The following is a 19,517-nucleotide window of genomic DNA, read 5'->3' as shown; positions in this document are numbered from 1 at the left end:
TTTTTTTTTTTCCTTGAGATGGAGTTTCGCTCTTGTTGTCCAGGCTGGAGTGCAATGGTGCGATCTCGGCTCACTGCAACCTTTGCCTCTGGGGTTCCGGTGATTCTCCTGCCTCAGCATCCTGAGTAGCTGGGATTACAGGCATGTGCCACCATGTCCGGCTAATTTTTGCATTTCTAGTAGAGACAGGGTTTCTCCATGTTGGTCAGGCAGGTCTCTAACTCCTGGCTTCAGGTGATCCAGCCACCGAAGTCTCCCAAAGTGCTGGGATTACAGGTGTGAGCCACGGCACCCGGCCCTACACTTTTAAATCTAGATAAAGGGCCGAGCGTGGTGCCACACGCCTGTAATCCCAACACTTTGGAAGGCAGAGGAGGGCGAGTCACATGAGGTTGCAAGTTTGAGACCAGCCTGGCCAAGATGGTGAAACCCTGTCTCTACTAAAACTACAAATATTAGCTGGGCGTGGTGGACACACGTCTGTAATCCCAGCTACTCTGGAGGCTGACGCACGAGAATCTCTTGAACCCGGGAGGTGGAGGCTGCGGTGAGCCAAGATCACACCACTGCACTCCAGTCCAGCGACAGCATGAGACTCTGTCTCAAGAAAATAAAAAATTAAAGAAACTAGTTAAATAATAATCACCATCCTCGTACTCTATTTCACACATATTTTATATCTACTAATCAAATTCAATAAAGGGGAAATAGCAGTACCGTGAAAAACAGAATTCTAATTGTTTCTTCAGACATTCTTTTAGGTCTTCTGTAGAAATTGCTGAATTGCTTTCTCCTGATGGTAGAAAAGGAGGGGAAAAAAGTTAATAGCATGTTAGCAGACGTGATAAACCTGACATACTGTTGTACTCAGAAGCCACAAAGTATCTACAATCAAAATTCACTACAAAGCTATTGTTTGAGAGAACCAGGGTCTCCCTTTGTTGCCCAGGCTAGAGTACAGTGGTGCGATCACAGCTCAGTACAGCCTCAACCTCCTGGGCTCAAATGATCCTCCCACTACAGCTTCTTGAGTAGCTAGGACCACAAACTTGTGCCACGATACCCAGCTAATTTTTTATTTTTGTTTTTTTGTAGAGACAGGCTCTCATGTTGCCCAGACTGTTCTCAAACTCCTGGGCTCAAGCAATCCTCCTACCATGGCCACTGGCGTAAGCCACTGTGCCTGGCCCAAACTGTATTTTTTATTATTTTTATAACTTGGATAGTTCAAAGTCTAATTTCTCTCAACTTAGATATTCTTTCATCAGATACATTTCATACTAGTTTAAGAGTTATTTTTATCAAAAAATTAACAAAGCACAATACCAAAAGCACTTAAAGGCCGGGCATGGTGGCTCACGCCTGTAATCCCAGCACTTTGGGAGGCCAAGGAAGGTGGATTACTTGAGGTCAGGAGATTGAGACTAGCCTGGCCAATGTGGTGAAACCCCATCTTTACTAAATATACAAAACTAGCCGGGTGTGGTGGCGCGTGCCTGTAATCCCAGCTGCTCGGGAGGCTGAGACAGGAGAATCACTTGAACCCAGGAGGCAGAGGTTGCAGTGAGCCGAGATCATGCCACTGCACTCCAGCCTGGGCGACAGAGCGAGACTCCCTCTCAATAACAACAAAAAAAACCACCACCACGGCTGGGCGCGGTGGCTCACGCCTGTAATCCCAGCACTTTGGGAGGCCAAGGTGGGTGGATCACGAGGTCAGGAGATCAAGACCACCCTGGCTAACATGGTGAAACCCCGTCTCTACTAAAAAAAAAAAAACAAAAACTCAGCCGGGCATGGTGGTGGGCGTCTGTAGTCCCAGCTACTCAGGAGGCTAAGGCAGGAGAATGGCGTGAACCTGGGAGGCTGAGCTTGCAGTGAGCCCAGATCGAGGCCACTGTACTCCAGCCTGGGTGACACAGCGCGACTCTGTCTCAAAAAAAAAAAACAACAACAACAACAAAAACACCAACTGCTTGCCATATCACTTTAACTCTATGTTGAAAGTCGGCAGTTGTTTATATATAGATATGTAAAAATTCTTTTCAGACACAGTTTCACTCTGTCACCCAGGCTGGAGTGCAGTGGCATGATCTTGAGATTACAGGTGCATGCCACCACCCCCAGCTAATTTTTGTGGTTTTTTTTTCCAGTATAAGACAGTGTTTCACCATGTTGGCCAGGCTAGTTTCGAACCCCTGACCCCAAGAGATCTGCCCACCTCGGCCTCCTAAAGTGCTGGGATTACAGGTGTGAGCCACCCTGCCTTTTTTCCTGTTACCTTTAATTTCATGCTTTCCTTTAACAGAACCCTCATAAACAATCATTTAACTTACAAATGTCATGTTATCTGAAAACAGTATAACAATCAATTAACATTTCATTAACATAACCTTCTTTTCAAATAAGAAAATAATGCCAAAGGTTTACCAGAACAAGGATAAAGAGACCATGGGTGGGGGAGGTGTCCTGTACTGAATTCCCATTTTAACAATAAAACCATAAACTTTACCGGAAACATCATATATTTGGTAACTCAGATCTTCTGGTCCTAAAATCATCCCATCAGTTGATTCTTCAATGCCTGTAGTATTTCTTGTGGTTTCACAAGACGAAGAATACATTACTTCATATTCTTTACATGTATCTTCTGAGAGCTCTGCATTACCTGTATTAAAGACAGACACTGAAAGTAAATGGGAATTCTCTAAATTCTATTTTCAGGAACCCTGGTCAGTATGTCACCTATAAAAAGATTTTAAGGTATTCTACCAGTTCGGAGTATATCCGCATGGTTTTAAGCAAGAGTTATCATTCCAAGGGAGAAAGTTTTTACAATTATGGATAAACTAAAATGATCAACAATTGCTAAAACGTATATACCATTATCCATGTATCAGACTACTCCATGTACTTTATTCATTTAATTATCAGAAAATCCTGTGCTGTAATTAAGATTGCTTCTGTTTTACAGATGGAGGAAAAAAGCATAGAGAAATTAAGTTATTTGCCCAAGGTTGAACAGTGAGTAAACAGGAGAGTCAATGATGGTAGATAAAAACTAATTTATAAGTATCATTATTATAGACGGGTTGCATGCTGGACCCAAAGACACAGCTACTACTTGAAATCAGTGGCAATCTATTCATGTTAGGTATAAATGAAAATTATACACAAACTACCTGTTAAACATAAATCCTGGATGCAGTATGTTTAAAGGAAAAACAAATTGATAAATATACTTAATCAAATAATCAAAGGATATATCCTGCCCAGGCAGGGTGGCCCACACCTGTAATCCCAGCACTTTGGGAGGCTGAGGTGGGTGGATCACTTGAGGTCAGGAGTTCAAGACCAGCCTGGCCAACATGGTGAAACTCCATCTCTACTAAAAATACAAAAGTTCAGCCGGGCACGGTGGCTCACGCCTTTAATCCCAGCACTTTGGGAGGCCGAGGTAGGCGGATCACCTGAGGTCAGGAGTTCGAGATCGGCCTGGACAACATGATAAAACTCCGTCTCTACTAAAAATACAAAAATTAGCCGGGTGTGGTAACGAGATGTGGGATCACAGGCATGAAATAAAACCGGGCGCCTGTAATCCCAGCTACTTGGGAGGCTGAGGCAGGAGAATTGCTTGACCCTGGGGAGGCGGAGGTTGCAGTGAGCAAAGATCGCGCCACTGTACTCCAGCCTGGAGTACAGAGCGAGACTGTGTCTCAAAAAAAAAAAGCGGTGGGGAGGGATGTATCTCAAGTTTAGTAAACTTGCTTGGCCATACATTTAACCAAACTGTGATTTTTATGACCAAATATTTAAGACTTACCCTCAGGATAAGCACCTGATGTAGCTGCTGTTTCATGCCAAGAGCTTTCAGTTCCATGAGTTACTGGGGTGGCATCAGTATTTCCAGGAGCAATTTCTTGCCATACTTTGGCATTAGGATTCAAACCAGTTCCTTTAGATGTTACCTGCTAAATAATCAAAGGATCTATTTGTAAATTTTTAAAATCAGAGCATGAAAATTACAGATTTAGATAAAATCGCTTTTCCATTACTTAAAAGTGGGAGAGAAACCCCATAATTATATTTAACAAATAATAATACTAAAGTTTTTGATCAACTTGAAAATTTGAAATATCTATATAAAATTTAGCTTCCTATATAATAAAAAATAGGTCTCTCTAAATATTAAAACAGAAATACTGCCCAGGTGCAATGGCTCACGCCTGTAATCCCAGCACTTTGGGAGGCTGAGGCAGGAGAATCACATGAGTCCAGGAAGTTCGAGGCTACAGTGAGCTGTAAACACACCATCACACTCCAGCCTAGGTGACAGAGAAGACCCTGTCTCAGAAAAATAAATAAAATAGAAATATTGCTTTACCCCAACCTACTTGCAAATGTCACAAAATTTAAAATATTTACATAACTTTTGAGACACTTGTGTATTTTTGCATCTACAGCAAATTTCTTAGTTATCTAATTTTCCAGAATATTATATATATTTATAATATTATAAAATATAAATATTTTATTGCCATCTAAGCTGTGACAGAGACTTTAGAGTCTGAACAATTCTATAACTAGAAATTTTATCCTGAGTTAAAAGCAGTGATATGCTTTATACTGGAATTTTTTTTCCATCTGTCCTGCAAGTGTATGTTCTTAATGTCTACAGCATGACTATTTTAAACAGTACCATTTAAGGAAGGTAATCTCTTGAGGCAGGGCACGATGGCTCATTCCTATAATCCCAGTACTTTGGGAGGCCAAGGTGGGCGGATCGCTTGAGCTCATGAGTTCGAAACCAGTCTGGGCAACAAACACGGAGAAATGCTATCTCTACAAAAAATACAAAATTAGCCGGGCGTGTTGGTGGGCACCTGCAGTCCCAGCCACTCGGGATGCTGAGGAGGGAGAATGGCTTGAGCCTGGGAGAGAGGTTGCAGTGAGCTGAGTAGCTGAGTTTGCACCATTGCACTTCAGCCTGGGAGACAGAGTGAGACTCGTCTCAAAAAAGAAAACACACACACACACACACACACACCAAACATAATGCTCTGTTCCATGCCTAGGTTCATTCATATCTTGAGAGCAGGGTCTGCGCCTTGAAATGGTGGTAGTAGTGAGAAGTATTTTACCACTTATACGCTTTAGAATTTCCAAGTGTAGAACAACAAGCGTATACCTTTCAGTCATTTTTATTATTGTTTCAAAATTCTCTACAGAAAATACACCTGTTTTGTATCCACAGGAGAGCAGTACTCTCCCACTGCTCTGCCTTTGGTAGCCACTGATTTGAAGCTGAGCTGACTGGTGAATGTGATGTGGGCATTCAGGTATCGCATAATTTCTGTGTTGGGGAGGGGGATAATCTATTTTAACGAAACTTGCTATTCATGTGTACGCCCTAACAAATAAACATTACAGCATAATAAAAGGTACAACTAAGCACTGTGGACTGGAGGTGGGATGCCTACCCAGCAGCAAGCCCACCCTAATGTGCCATCTGAGGACCTGCAGAAAGGACAGTGGGAAGGAGACAGCAGCCTCAGCCCAGAGATCTCCCTATCCTCCTCCCTCAGGGGAGGGGGATCCTGACATTTGATCCTGACATTCAACCCTTCATGTCCTCCTTGGTCAGGAAGATGGTTGGGTACAGTGGGTGGAGGTGAGGAGAAGGAGGTACAGAAGGGGACGCAACATGCGAGTAGAGAGATTCTAGAGAAGGGCAAACGAGGGTGGGTAACAATGGAATTCAACAGAAGAAAGAAGCCTCTATTTGTAACCCTGGAATCCGGCAGGGGAAGGAAGAGGAAACGGGCAAGGGAAGGTGGTAAAGAGAAGCTGAGGAGAAGGCAACTCACTTATTTCTCCCTGCCTCTGCTGAACAGTTCCACTCCTTTATGTTAATCCCATTCTGAGACAGGCCCAGAGAGGTTCCAGTGACAAACTAGTAGTTTGTGTCCCAGGGCACAAATGATCTAGGAAGTAAATTGCAGAGGTGGCAGGCAAAGCTAGGGTCCACCTCAGTAAGACCCAGCTCCTGGCTCCTAGAGAGCTTTGGCATTGATGCCGTAGGTGACAATAAGAGAGATGATGAAGATGCCGAAGCCCAACCCTAAGGGTAATAAACTCAAGCTTTTTGGGTACAGCATAATTTCTGACTGATAGCAGAATAGAACTCTGAGTAGCTTGTGATAGCCAAGCTCTCCCGCCATGTCAACAGTATTTGACATTAAGCATTTTTCAATAGGAGAAAATGCATGTATTTACACACTTATTCTCTCCCTCTCTTTCCTCCATTCTGAGAATACCAGATACATGACTACCCAAGAGGATGGCAAATGTTAAAGGTACAGCTCTCAGCAACAAGCGATCAAACATTAAATCCCAATAAATACAAGGAGTACAACATTCATTTACTTACTTGAAAAGGATACAGTGAAAGGGCCATATACCTATTAGAAATACCCCTTACTCAAAGAGTTGCTATGTCGAGTGGTTATGTGATAAAATCATCATTTCAAGGTAGCTTTTTTTTTTTTTTTTTTGAGACAGAGTCTCGCTCTGTTGCCCAGGCTGGAGTGCAGTGGTGCAATCTCGGCTCACTGCAACCTCCCTGTCCTGGGTTCAAGCTATTCTCCTGCCTCAGCCTCCTGAGTAGCTGGGATTACAAGGGCCCGGCACCACGCTGGGCAAATTTTTGTGCTTTTAGTAGAGACAGGGTTTCACCATGTTAGTCAAGTTGGCCTCAAACCCCTGACCTCAGGTGATCCACCCTCCTCGGCCTCCCAAAGTGCTGGGATTACAGGCGGGAGCCACCGCACCCGGCCTCAAGGTAGTTTAATAATCTTCATCTAAACACACAATGATTGAGATGCTGGAGTCACTCCTGAATCCAAAAACAGCTCTAATAAGAACTTTTTATTATTGTGCGATCTTGGCAAAATTTCTTAACTCTTCTGAGCCTCAATTTTGTTAACTGTAAATTGAGGTAAAACATTTTTATTTTTATTTTTACTATCTTTACAGACAGGGTCTACTCTGTCATCCAGGCTGGAGTACAGTGGTGTGCTCATAGCTCAGTGTAGCCTCAAACTCCGGGGTTCAAATGATGCTCTTGCCTCAACCTCCTAAGTAGCTAGGACTACAGGCCTGGAACACCATGGCCTACAGGCCTGGAACACTAATTAAAAAAAAATTTTGGCAGAATTGGGTTTTCATTATGCTGCCCAGGCTAGTCTCAAACTCCTGGCTTCAACAGATCCTCTCAAACTCAGCCTCCCAAATCACTGGGATTACAGGCATGAGCCACTGCACTGGGTCAAGAAGTCCTTATTTTAAAAATTACATGGTTGGGTGCAGTGGCTCATGCCTGTAATTCCAGAACTTTGGGAGGCCAAGGCAGGTGGATCACCTGAGGTCAGGAGTTCGAGATGAGCCTGACCAACATGGTAAAACCCTGTCTCTGCTAAACAATACAAAAATTAGCTGGGTGTGGTGGCGGGCACCTATAATCCCAGCTACTACTCAGGAGGCTGAGGCAGGAGAATCGTTTGAACCCAGGAGCTGAAGGTTGCAGTGAGCCAAAATCACGCCATTGGATCCCAGCCTGGGTGACAAGAGCAAGACTCCGTCTTAAAAAACAAAAAAAAAAATTACAGGACAGGGACACTGGCTCACACCTGTTAACTCCAGCACTTTGGGAGGCTGAGGCAGGCGGATCATGAGGTCAGGAGATGGACATCAGCCTGACCAATATGGTAAAAATCCCATCTCTACCAAAAATACAAACATTAGCCAGGCGCGGTGGTGTGCACCTGTAATCTCAGCTACTCTGGAGGCTGAGGCAGGAGAATCGCCTGAACCTTGTAGGCGGAGGTTGTGGTGAGCCGAGATTATGCCACTGCACTCCAGCCTGGGTGACAGAGCAAGACTCCATTTCAAAAAAGAAAACACTGCATATACTTTTTTATAAAGCATGTCAGTTTTGCATGGAAGGCAATTCTGCTGTCTCACCCTCAAAAGTATACTACACAAACACCGATGCATTCTATCAAAATCACTGCATAAGTGAAGTTAAATGTAAACTATTATGTCATAGAAAATTAGCTTTGAAGAAACATAAAATTACAAAAGATGAGTATAGCATGCTATAAAACTGAAACCTAAAAAACCTAAAGAGACTAAGAAAATAAAAAGTTTAAAAAAGTATAAATGCATGGACATAAATAGGAAAATAAAGTACTATTTATATTTACTGGTTTGGCAAAGCCCGTAAGAATAATTTCCCAGCCGGGCGTCGTGGCTCACGCCTGTAATCCCAACACTTTGGGAGGCTGAGGCGGGCGGATGACCTGATGTCAGGAGTTCAAGACCAGCCTGGCCAACATGACGAAACCCCATCACTACTAAACATATAAAAAAAAATTAGCCAAGCATTGTGGCGGGCATCTGTAATCCCAGCTCCTCGGGAGGCTGAGGCAAGAGAATCGCTTGAACCCAGAAGTCAGAGGTTGCAGTGAGCCAAGACTGCCCCATGGCACTCCAGCCTGGGCGACAGAGGGGGACTCCATCTCAAAAAAATAATAATGATGATGATAATATAATAATTTCCCAACTGGCATAGAGTTGGAGAAAATCCTTTTATAGAGACTATATAAAATGATTCAACTCATATTTCTACGTATATTAGCATTATTTTTGAATGCTAAGAAATGCAAATAACCCTGTTTAAACAGATGAGGAATACAGGAAACGATATACTTACTAAGTATTACACAGCAATCCAAAATTATAAAGATACCATATTAACGCATTTTATAAATCGGATGGGATACTAATATCACAAAGAAAAAACTGCTGTTTATTCAGCTATCACACACCAAATATTTTAAGATGTATCCCAATTTTCAAAGTTAAAATGTGCAAAAATATGCATCTTAGGGTTGATTAAATATGGAAATGTACGAAAACTGGAAAATGCTTTCACACAATAGAGTGGAAAAAACAGCTGTAACTGCCATAATAACAAAGGCAAAAGTGTTAGAACAATTCTGTGGGCTAGGCACTGTACAGAATGCTTTTTATGTGTCATCTCCCCTACTTTTTAAAACAATGTAGGCCGGGTGCGGTGGCTCAAGCCTGTAATCCTAGCACTTTGGGAGGCCAAGGCAGGCAGATCACTTGAGGTCAGGAGTGTGAGACCAACCTGTCCAACATGATGAAACCCTGTCTCTACCAAAAACAAAAAATTTAGCCAGTCGTGGTGGTGCATGCCTGTAGTCCCAGCTACTCAGGAGGCTGAGGCAGGAGAATCACTTGAACCGGGGAGGCGGAGGTTGCAGTAAGCGGCGGTCACGCCACTGCACTCCAACCTGGGTGACAAAACAAGACTCCGTCTCAAAAATAAAACAAAACAAAACAAAACAAAACAACCAATGTAAGTATTAGTATCTCTCTTTTATAGATTATCCCATTATGAGAGGTACGGAGTAATAACAAACCCAATTAAAGACATAGAAAGATGAAATATGAAGGAAGGATTCAAACCCAAGGCAGCCTGACTCCAGAAACAAAGGATTAACCACACAATGATTACAACTGCAAGAAATACCTAAGCATGTGGTTATAGGCTGGAAGAAAACATGATCTGTCGCAGTAACTAGACCAGATTGGTTTTCCCCCCACTTACAAAGCATTCTTTTTTTTTTTTTTTTTTTTTGTGATGAGGTCTTGCTCTGTTGCCCAGGCTGGAGTGCAGTGGCAAGATCTTGGCTCACTGCAACCTCAAGCAATTCTCCTGCCTCAGCCTTCCGAGAAACTGGGATTATAGGTGTGTGCCACTACGCCCGGATAATTTTTGTATTTTTAGTAGAGACGGGATTTCACCATATTGTCAAGGCTGGTCTTTTTTTTTTTTTTTTTTTTTTTTTTTTTTTTTTTTTTTTGAGACGGTGTTTTGCTCTGCCGCCCAGGCTGGAGTGCAGTGGCCGGATCTCAGCTCACTGCAAGCTCCACCTCCCGGGTTCACGCCATTCTCCTGTCTCAGCCTCCCGAGTAGCTGGGACTACAGGCGCCCGCCTCGTCGCCCGGCTAGTTTTTTGTATTTTCTATTAGAGACGGGGTTTCACCATATTAGCCAGGATGGTCTCGATCTCCTGACCTCGTGATCCGCCCGTCTCGGCCTCCCAAAGTGCTGGGATTACAGGCTTGAGCCACCGTGCCCGGCCAAGGCTGGTCTTGAACTCCTGACTTCTTGATCCTACTGCCCCAGCCTCCCAAAGTGCTGGGATTACAGGTGTGAGCCACCACACCCAGCCTAAAGCATTCTATTAAAATGCTGTTTGAGTCATAAAAAAATACGAAATTTAAGATTATTGTTTCTATTACTGATTTTTTCAAAACAGAGCATATTAAAGTACATTAAAAGCAGGCTGGGCACGGTGGCTCACACCTGTAATCAAAGTACTTTGAGAGGCCGAGGCAGGTGGATCATGAGGTCAGGAGTTCGAGACCAACTTGGCCAACATACAGTGAAACCCCGTCTCTACTAAAAAAATACAAAAATTAGCTGGACGTGGTGGTGTGCACCTGTAGTCCCAATCACTTGGGAAGCTGAGGCAGTAGAATCACTTGAACCTGGGAGGTGGAGGTTGCAGTGAGCCGAGATCACACCACTGCACTCCAGCCTGGGTGACAGAGAAAGACTCCATCTCTCCAAAAAAAAAAAAAGGCAATTATTCTGTACCTTCAAATATATAAATATATTAAATACATACTATTATTTTAGTTTTATACCAGTCAACATTTACTTAAATTTACATGAATGTTGACCATTTTCTTTGTTCATCATTCTTTCTTGCATCTCGGAGTTTTCTTTGAAATCATTTACCACCTACCCAAAGGATATCATTCAGAACTTCTTAGTAAATTCTCTCAAGTTGTGCTTTCTCTGAAAATACATTTTTAACCATCCTTGCCATATACAGAATTCTCAATAGGCATATAACCCCTGTCAGGCACCTTAAAGACATCCTGTACTTTCTGGTTTATACTATGGCTAACAAGCAATCGGCCATCAGGTTAACTGCCATTCTTAATCTCTCTCTACTCTCTGATTTGTTAATGAGGCTTTACAATCATTAAAAGTCTAAGTGTGAAATTGTTTTTTATTTGATATAACTGGGATTCGCAGAACTCCCTGAAGTATTTCATCAATTCTGTAAAATTATCAGCCATTCTCTCTTAAAAGATTCACTCTTCACCAACTGCTCTATTATTTCCTTCTGAAACTCCAATAAAATATATGCTACCTTGTCATCATGTTCCGTGTATCAAGTTCTTTCCTATTTTCCATTTTGTTGTCTCTCTAGTTGCAATCTGAACAATTTCTTACGATCTTTCTTCCAGTTCGCCAATTTTCTCAAGTTTCTAACTTGCTGTTCAACTTGTCTAGTCTAGTGAAGTTTCTAAGCTCCCTTTTTATATTTTTCATTTCTTAAAGTTCCTTTTAGCCCTTTCCTCAAATCTATCTGATCAACTTTTTTGTTTCTGGCCCATCTTTTTTCTTCTTTTAAGCATATCAAACATTTTAATTGTGTAGTCTACACTTGATGATAATTCCAATATTTGTAATTTTGAGGGCTTAATTTTGTGACTTGTTTTTTCTGCTAAATCATGATCCTAATGACTTACATGCTTCATAATTTTACACTGTAAGGCCATTTTTCTTAGAACTTTGTAATAATTTTATCAAAGATTACATTCACATGGGCTTTTTTTTTTTTTTTTTGAGATGGAGTCTCGCTCTGTCACCCAGACTGGAGTGCAGTGGCGCGATCTCGGCTCACTGCAAGCTCCGCCTCCCGGGTTCACGCCATTCTCCTGCCTCAGCCTCCCGAGTAGCTGGGACCACAGGCGCCTGACACCTCGCCCGGCTAGTTTTTTGTATTTTTAGTAGAGACGGGGTTTCACCATGTTAGCCAGGGAAGTCTCGATCTCCTGACCTCACGATCCTCCCGCCTCAGCCTCCTGAAGTGCCAGGATTACAGGCGTGAGCCAGCGCGCCCGGCCTACATGGGCTTTTTTTAGACAGGGTCTCACTCTGTTGCCCAGGCTGGAGCGCAGGGGCATGATCACAGCTCACTGCAGTCTCAAACTCCTGGGCTCAAGCAATCATCCCACCTCAGCCTGGTGACCAGCTAGGACTACAGGTTTGAGCCACCACGTGGATAGGTTGTTTTTGTTTTTGTTGAGATGGGGTGTGGCTATGTTGTCTAGCCAGTCTTGAACTCCTGGTCTCAAAGGATCATCTCACCTTGGCCTCCGAAAGTGCTGGGATTATAGGTATGACCCACCACAACAGGCCTAAACTGGCTCTAAAGGAGATGATTTTACTTCTGCTAGACGTCTGCTAGGAAGACTACCAATCTGGACTAGATTTAAATTTTCAACTGGAGTTTTTTGGAAATAATAGGTAGTGCAAAATCTAGCAATACTCTGGTATCAAAGAGGATCTGTGGTTAGAATCATCAAAGACTTCTCCTGCACCAACCCAGAGCCAAGGCTAAAACTGTCAAGTGTGCTTTTCTCCGGGAAAGTTTGTTTTTTTTTTTTCCTACCTTTTTTAAGACAGGGTCTCACTCTGTTGTCCAGGCTAGAGTACAGTGGCACCATCAAGGCTCACTGCAGCCTCAACCTCCAAGCTGAAGCAATCCTCCAACTTCTCAACCTCCCAAGTACCTGGGATTACAGGTGCATGACACAGTGCCCAGCTAATTTTTTTGTATTTTTTACAGAGATGGGGTTTTGCCATGTTGCCTAGGCTGGTCTTGAATGCCTGGGCTACAGTGATCCTCATGCATCAGCCTCCCAAAGTGCTGGGGCTACAGGCATAAACCACCATGTCCAGGTTCATTTGCTTTTTTACCAGCTTAAATCTCTGCTTTAAAAAAACTTTATATGTGTTGAATTAGCAATGGCTGACATTTGTCATCCCAGCACTTTCAGGGGCCAAGACGGGAGGATTGCTTGAAACCAGAAGTTCAAGTCCAGTTTAGCAACATAGGAAGACCCCATCTCTACAAAAAAGATTAAAAACTTAGCCGGTCGTGGTATACATCTATAGTTCCAGTTACGTGGGAGGCTAAGGCTGGAGGATTGTTGGAGTTTGGGAGACTGAGGCTATAGTGAGCTAAGATCACATCATTGTACTACAGCCTGGATGACAAAGCAGGACTGTCTCAAAAAACAAAACAAAAAGGGCCAGGCATGGTGACTCATGCCTTTAATCCCAGCACTATGGGAGGCTGAGGCAGGCAAATTGTTTGAGCTCAGGAGTTCGAGACCAGCCTGGCAACGTGGCAAAATCCTGTCTCTACAAAATACTTAAAAAATTAGCCAGGCCTGGTGGCACATGCCTACAGTCCCAGCTACTTGAGAGCCTGAGGCAAGAGGATCACTTGAGTCCAGGAGGTAAAGACTGAAAAGAGCCATGAAGTATTCTCAGAATAGCTTGTTCATTATATTTCAAGAAAATAATACCGGTGTTTTTTCTTAAAGCTAAATTAAAGAGTAATTCCAAAAACTGAGACAATTATGGTATAACAGAAAAAAAAATTAACTTCATTCTGCCACCCAATCATTATGTAATCATTCTGCTTCTCTATCTTTAAGAATATAACGCCTAGGCCAGGCACAGTGACTCACGCCTGTAATCCCAGCACTTTGGGAGGCGAAGGTTGATGGACCCGCTTGAAGTCAGGAGTTCGAGACCAGCCTGGCCAACGTGGTGAAACACTGACACTCTTCAATAAAAATACAAAAATTAGGTCGGGCGCGGTGGTTCACACCTGTAATCCCTAACACTTTGGGAGACCAAGGCAGGTGGATCACCTGAGGTCAGGAGTTCAAGCCAGCCGGGCCAATGTGGTGAAACCCCATCTCTACTAAAAATACAAAAATTAGGCTGGGTGCGGTGGCTCAAGCCTGTAGTCCCAGGACTTTGGGAGGCCGAGACGGGCGGATCACAAGGTCAGGAGATCGAGACCATCCTGGCTAACATGGTGAAACCCTGTCTCTACTAAAAATACAAAAAAATTTAGCTGGGTGTGGTGGCGGCCGCCTGTAGTCCCAGCTACTCGGGAGGCTGAGGCAGGAGAATGGCATGAACCCGGGAGGCGGAGCTTGCAGTGAGCTGAGATCTGGCCACTGCACTCCAGCCTGGGTGACAGAGCGAGACTCCGTCTCAAAAAAATAAAATAAAATAAATAAAAATACAAAAATTAGCCAGGCGTGGTGGTGGGTGCCTGTAATCCCAGCTACTTGGGAGGCTGAGGCAGGCGAATCGCTTGAATCCAGGAGGCGGAGGTTGCAGTGAACCAAGATCACACCATTACACTCCAGCCTAGGCAACAGGATTGAAATTCCGTCTCAAAAAGAGAAGAAAAAAATGAGCCAGGCATGTTAGCGTGTGGCTGTAGTCCCAGCCACTTGGGAGGCTGAGGCAGAAGAATCACTTAAACCTGGAGGCAGAGGCTACACTGACCCAAGACTGTGCCACTGCACTCCAGCCTGGGTAACAGAGTGAGACTCCATCTCAAAATATAAATAAATAAATAAATTAATTAAAACAGAAGTCTTTTGCTATGTAGTGCTTCCTGGTTTTCGGTTTCATGGCTGCTAGAAGCTTTTACAACAGCAAAACCAGTAACAAGATAACAACCCTTACATGGGGAGCTAAAGCATCTTTGAAGTAGCACCATGAATAACTATAGCAACATCTTGGATTAGAGATGTTAATTCACAACTTCCTCATATCCTAAGCAGCTCAGGGAAGAAACCAAGTAGTTTTCAAACAGCCCCACCAGGAGAAGTATCAAAGTACTACTTAAGAACTTATAAGTAGCAATTTTCTTTTTTCTTTCTTTTTTTTTTTTCAGACAAGAGTTTTGCTATGTCACCCAGGCTGGAGTGCAGTGACGCGATCTCAGCTCACTGTATCCTCCACCTCCTGGATTCAAGCAATTCTCTGCCTCAGCCTCCCAAGTAGCTGCGATTACAAGCTCCCACCACCATACCCAGCTAATTTTTTGTATTTTTAGTAGAGACGGAGTTTCACCATCTTGGCCAGGCTGATCTTGAACTCCTGACCTCGTGATCCACCCACCTCGGCCTCCCAAAGTGCTGGGATTATAGGTGTGAGCCACCACACCCGGCATAACTAGCAATTTTCAAAAGCAAGACACTTTCATATTTGCCACTATAAATACATGCAAAAAGTGCTTGCTGTACCAAAAGTATCTCATCAAAGTTTTTAAACAATCAATCATTATTCACATCCACTCTGGCTAAATTAAGCAGGAGGGTTTTGTTTTATTTTTGAAACAGGGTCTCACTCTTTTGCCCAGGCTGGAATACAGTGGCACTTCAGCTCACTGCAGCTTCAACCTCCCAGGATCAACCAATACTCCCACCTCAGCCTCCCAAGCTACAGCCACATGCCACCACATCTGGTAAATTTTTGTACTTTTTGTAGACAGGATTTCACCATGTTGTGCAGGCTGGCCTTGAATTCCCGATTTCAATCTCTCAGCCTGCCTTGGCCTCCCAAAGTGCTGGGATTACAGGCATGCACCACCATGCCCGGACTGAAAGGTAGTTATTTTTTGAGATGGGGTCTCACTCTGGGGCCTAGGCTAGAGTGCAGTGGTGTGATCTTGGCCCACTGCAGCCTCTGCCTCCCAGGTTCTAGGGATCCTCCAACCTCAGCCTATTGAGTAGCTAGGACCACAGGCACGTGCCACCATGCCCAGCTAATTTCTTTGTTGTTGTCGTTTTTTTTTTTTTTTTTAGTAGAGATGGGATTTCACCATGTTGCCCAGGCTGGTCTCAATCTCACAAGCTTAAGTGATTCACCCACCTTAGCCTCCAAACCAAAGTGCTGGGATTACAGGTGTTGAGCCACTGCACCCGGTCATCTGAAAGGTGCAGTGGACACTCTCCTTTAAAAAGGAGAGTGTCAGTACTCCAATCGTCACTAGGAGGGGTGAAAAAACAGATGCAAAGATAATATCACCCAAAATAATGTTGCACAAGATCTGGTGAGGGAACCACTATCCCTGTCACCACCAGGCATTAAATAACAAGATTCAAATCCATTATAACATTTACTACTGCCAGCACCAAAGCCACATCTCTATTAGGAACTCAATCTGCAACTATTACCTCCACTTAAAGCTGACCAATTCTGCTGCCATTCCTAACTGCAAAATGGAAGTTATAAATAGAACCTTCACTTCCTTACATTGTGTACTTTCAAAGAGAAGTCATCCGAGTGTGTCTGCAGATCACATGCCTGCATCCAAGAAAACATGGAGGGTGGGGGCGGTGGCTCACGCCTATAATCCTAACACTTTGGGAGTCCAAGGCGAGTGGATCACCTGAGCTTGGTTTGAGACCACCACGGGCCATATGGCAAAACCCCATTACTACAAAAAAAAAATACAAGAATTAGCTGGGCATGGTGGCACACACTCGTAGTCCCAGCCAGTTGGAGAGCTGAGACAGGAGGATCGCTTGCACCTGGGAGGTAGAGATTACAGTAAGCCAAGATCGTGACACTGCACTCCAGCCGGGGTGACAAAGTGAGCCCGTCTCAAAAAAAAAAAAAAAAAAAAAAGGGAGAAGCTGGGAATTGAAGTTTTCACTAGTACACATACTGAGGAGGCCTGACCCATAACATCGGCAATTTTGCAAATGTAGACATACAACCAAAAATTGGAAGGCTTCTGACATGACAAATATTCACAATAAGAGACTAAGGCTAATATTTAACATACAAAGTATGTCATATATAATTAATTAATTTATAAATATCCAAATATTGGAGGACTATGCTCAAAAACATTTTCTCCTGATGGGGTACACTATTTCATTAAATATTTAATAACTGATCAAAATATTTAATAAATATATTCCATTCAGCAGTACGCTACCCCAAAATCTGATGTCTCCCTGATAATTAATGGTGCTAAGAATACTCAAAGTGTAAGGTTTATGGCATAAAGACAAGCAGTACTTCCAGGCATATTTATATCTTTCACCAGCCTAGTTAAGACTACACATTTTATTTTATTCATTTTTTTTTTTTTTTGAGACAGATCTCTCGCTCTGTTGCCCAGGTTGGTGTGCAATGGCATGATCTTGGCTCACTGCAACCTCCGCCTCAGCCTCAGCGATTCTCCTGCCTCAGCCTCCTGAGTAGCTCGGATTACAGGTATGCGCCACCACGCTCGGCTAATATTTTACTTTTAGTAGACACAGGGTTTCACAACGTTGGTCAGACTGGTCTTGAACTCCTGACCCTGTGATCTGCCTGCTTCAGCCTCCCGAAATGCTGGGATTACAGGTGTGAGCCATTGTACCCGGCCAACACTATACATTTTAAAAGCCACTGATGCACACAAGAAGACATATAAAAGGTTGTATAGTACAGTATTGAACCCACAAGTGAAAAACTGAGCACCACCTAAATGTCCACTTATAGGTGAATAGTTAAATATGGTCTATCTCTTAATGTGGAATGCTATAAAAGTTTAAGAAAACCAAAATAGGACACATTCACTAACATGGAAATTGTTCCAATGCATATTGTTCAGTGAAAAAAGTAAAACTGCAAAACAATAAGCACTTTATATTACCATTTGTATTAACAAACAAAATCACTGTAGAGATAAATATACAGGTATAGGCTAGGCATAGTGGTGCATGTCTATAATCCCAGCACTTCTGGAGGCTAAGGCTGAGGGATCACCTAACCCCAGGAATTCAAGATCAGCCTGGGCAACACAGTGAAACCCTGTCTTTACAAAATCACAAGAATTAGCCAGGCATGGCAGCATACACCTCTAGTTCCAGGTACCCAGAAGGCTGAGACAAGAGGATGGCTTGAGAATGGGAGGAGGTTGCAATAAGCCAAGATCATGCAACTGCACTCCAGCCTGAATGACAGAGCAAGACCCTGTCTCAACAGAACAACACAACAACAACAGCAACAACAACAAAAACAGAAAAGACCTGAAAGGTTACCACATCGTTAAACAACAGAATTACAAATTACCAAGATTGTTTGCCGAACAGGGAAAATGTGCAAAGGACAGACTGGAATAGATTATCATAAAATATCATTTTTACCCTATTCAATGGCCCAGATTCAATACTATTTTGATAAGCATGAAAAGGAAAAATCAGTTCATTGCTATAATTTGTATAACTCTTCTGAAGAATTGGCAATGTTTATTAAAACCCTTAAATACACAATTTTGATCTAAAAATTGTACTTGTCAGATTTACTCGCAAGAAACTGAGATATACAAAAACATGTTAAGTGCAAGGATGTTTACCACACCAATTTTACACACATCCAACCATACAGGTGAACTGTAGTTCATCCATAAAATAGAATATACCAGATCCTTAAAACCAGATTGTACGGAAAACTGTTAAAATCTGAGTAAGTTCTGTGGACTGTATCAATGTTAATTTGCTGCTCATTATACCATATTATAGTTATGGAAGGTGCTACTACAATGAGAAACTGAGCAACGACTTCACAGGGCCACATTGTACACTGTTTTGCAACTTCATGAATCTATAATTAGTCACGTGCTGCATTAATGACATTTGATCAAGCACAAAACTGCATGTACAACAGTGGTCCCACAAGATTATAATGGCCATACCATATAGCCTAGGTGTGTAGTAGGCTATACCATCTAGATTTGTATAAATATTTTCTGATGTTCACATAATGAAATCCATGACACAGCCCTCAAGACATATCCCTGAACAAGGCAAGATTGAATTATCTTTAAAAAGTTTTGAAAAATGGAGAAAAATTTTTAGAAAGTATGGGAAATATTCACTATCTGTGATACTGTAAAATAAATATTTTACAGTATATTTTAGTTGTGTATGATAGCATCTATACACAACTAAAATTCTTACAATCTCCAAAGTGATGTCTTTTTGCATGCTAATAAGTTCACCAATAGCTAGCAGCCCCTAAGTCAGTTTAGCTAGAATAAAATCTATCTTTTCATTTAGATTCTAGATAGCCATTAAATTTTTTTTTTTTTTTTTTTGAGACGGAGTCTCACTTTGTCACCCAGGCTGGAGTGCAGTGGCATGATCTCAGCTCACTGCAACCTCCGCCTCGTGGGGTCAAGCGAGTCTCCGCCTCAGCCTCCTGAGTAGCTGGGATCACAGGCGCCCACCACCACGTCCGGCTAATTTTTGTATTTTCAGTAGAGACGCGGTTTCACCATGTTGGTCACGCTGGTCTCAAACTCCTGACATTGTGATCCACCCGCCTCGGCCTCCAAAGTGCTGGGATTACAGGCGTGAGCCACCACGTCCAGCCAATAGCCAAGTTTTATTCATCTTCTCACCACAGTTTAGACTGCCATCAAAATCTTGCTCACTTCCGCAAGATTAGAAGCCCTTGAGAT

At 42.9% G+C, this 19,517-nt stretch overlaps 1 protein-coding gene across 9 annotated transcripts in view; it reads right to left on the bottom strand.

The window, feature by feature from the left end:
• The window catches only part of LARP4 (La ribonucleoprotein 4), an 84,227-nt gene that overhangs the window by 50,625 nt on the left and 14,085 nt on the right, over positions 1–19,517 (bottom strand). For 6 of the 9 annotated variants that reach the window (XM_023211147.2, XM_023211154.2, XM_023211145.3 and 3 more), the window contains 3 exons: positions 3,827–3,974; positions 2,513–2,668; positions 718–793 (listed from right to left, as the gene is read on the bottom strand). In XM_023211147.2, coding sequence (XP_023066915.1) covers positions 718–793; positions 2,513–2,624 — 188 coding nt within the window. In that variant the 5' untranslated portion in view covers positions 2,625–2,668; positions 3,827–3,974. The remainder of the gene's footprint in view (positions 1–717; positions 794–2,512; positions 2,669–3,826; positions 3,975–19,517) is intronic. The other 3 variants (XM_023211146.3, XM_023211153.3, XM_023211148.3) reach the window with 1 other exon arrangement.

Source organism: Piliocolobus tephrosceles, chromosome 10, assembly GCF_002776525.5.
Source record: "Piliocolobus tephrosceles isolate RC106 chromosome 10, ASM277652v3, whole genome shotgun sequence".
In the NCBI taxonomy this organism is placed as follows: Eukaryota; Metazoa; Chordata; class Mammalia; order Primates; family Cercopithecidae; genus Piliocolobus; species Piliocolobus tephrosceles.
The sequence above is the reverse complement of the archived record's forward strand: the minus strand, read 5'-3'. Positions and strand labels throughout refer to the sequence as shown.